General features: G+C 31.9%; 1 protein-coding gene across 1 annotated transcript in view; it reads right to left on the bottom strand.

Annotated features, from left to right (window-relative positions):
• The window catches only part of LOC119586688 (pre-mRNA-processing factor 39-like), a gene marked incomplete in the record, with an annotated part of 65,208 nt that overhangs the window by 4,628 nt on the left and 59,816 nt on the right, over nucleotides 1–764 (bottom strand). The window contains 1 exon segment of the mRNA XM_037935420.1: nucleotides 437–569. Coding sequence (XP_037791348.1) covers nucleotides 437–569 — 133 coding nt within the window.

Here is a 764-nt window from a genome sequence, read left to right as displayed (position 1 = left end):
ATAAAGATGACAGTCACTCAATTTATTATATATTGGCCAGGGCCACATAATGAAAACTGTTGGGAAACACTGACCTACAGTAACATGAAATTCAAAAACAGGTTTGCTGAAAATGGCTTACTATGGATGATATTTTTCTTTTTTCTACCACCTTATCCTTAGGTTAGTACATCTATTTTATGAAATAAATATGTACTAAAGATTATCTTCATTCTTGGGTAGTTTTGAAATTCTGTGTTATTATAAAATGGCAAAAGTTCTTAATCAAGTTACAATATCTGGTCTCTCAAAGAGTTTAGTGATGTGTCAACACATCTCTATCTATATTACATTTCCAACAAGAAATTCAGTCTATACTTGATTTTCTTTAAGTCATATATACACAGTTTTCATGTAGTAATTTTAGCTCCACAAAAGTATGACAGTACACACATACCTTTCTCTTCTTCAAATGCTGCCCAGGAAAGATGTGGTCTAAACTTGTCCCGGAGATGAATGAGGCAAGCCCTTTGGTAGATTGCACGGACTTCACTTTCTTGCGCTCCTGATTCCTCCAGATACCTTATGTACTGCAGAATTACATCTCAAATTAGCAAAAAATCTTAATATAAATTAATCACATAAAATTCATATGCATTTAGATGTATATACAGCTAAATAAGAATACGTTAACACTTTCATCTGACCTTTGATACAATAAATGCCCTTTCCTAAAGAACTTTACTTCTGCATAAAGAGGTAGATATAATAATGAGAATTAAATA

The sequence above is a fragment of the Penaeus monodon genome, chromosome 21 (assembly GCF_015228065.2).
Source record: "Penaeus monodon isolate SGIC_2016 chromosome 21, NSTDA_Pmon_1, whole genome shotgun sequence".
In the NCBI taxonomy this organism is placed as follows: domain Eukaryota; kingdom Metazoa; phylum Arthropoda; class Malacostraca; order Decapoda; family Penaeidae; genus Penaeus; species Penaeus monodon.
The sequence above is the reverse complement of the archived record's forward strand: the minus strand, read 5'-3'. Positions and strand labels throughout refer to the sequence as shown.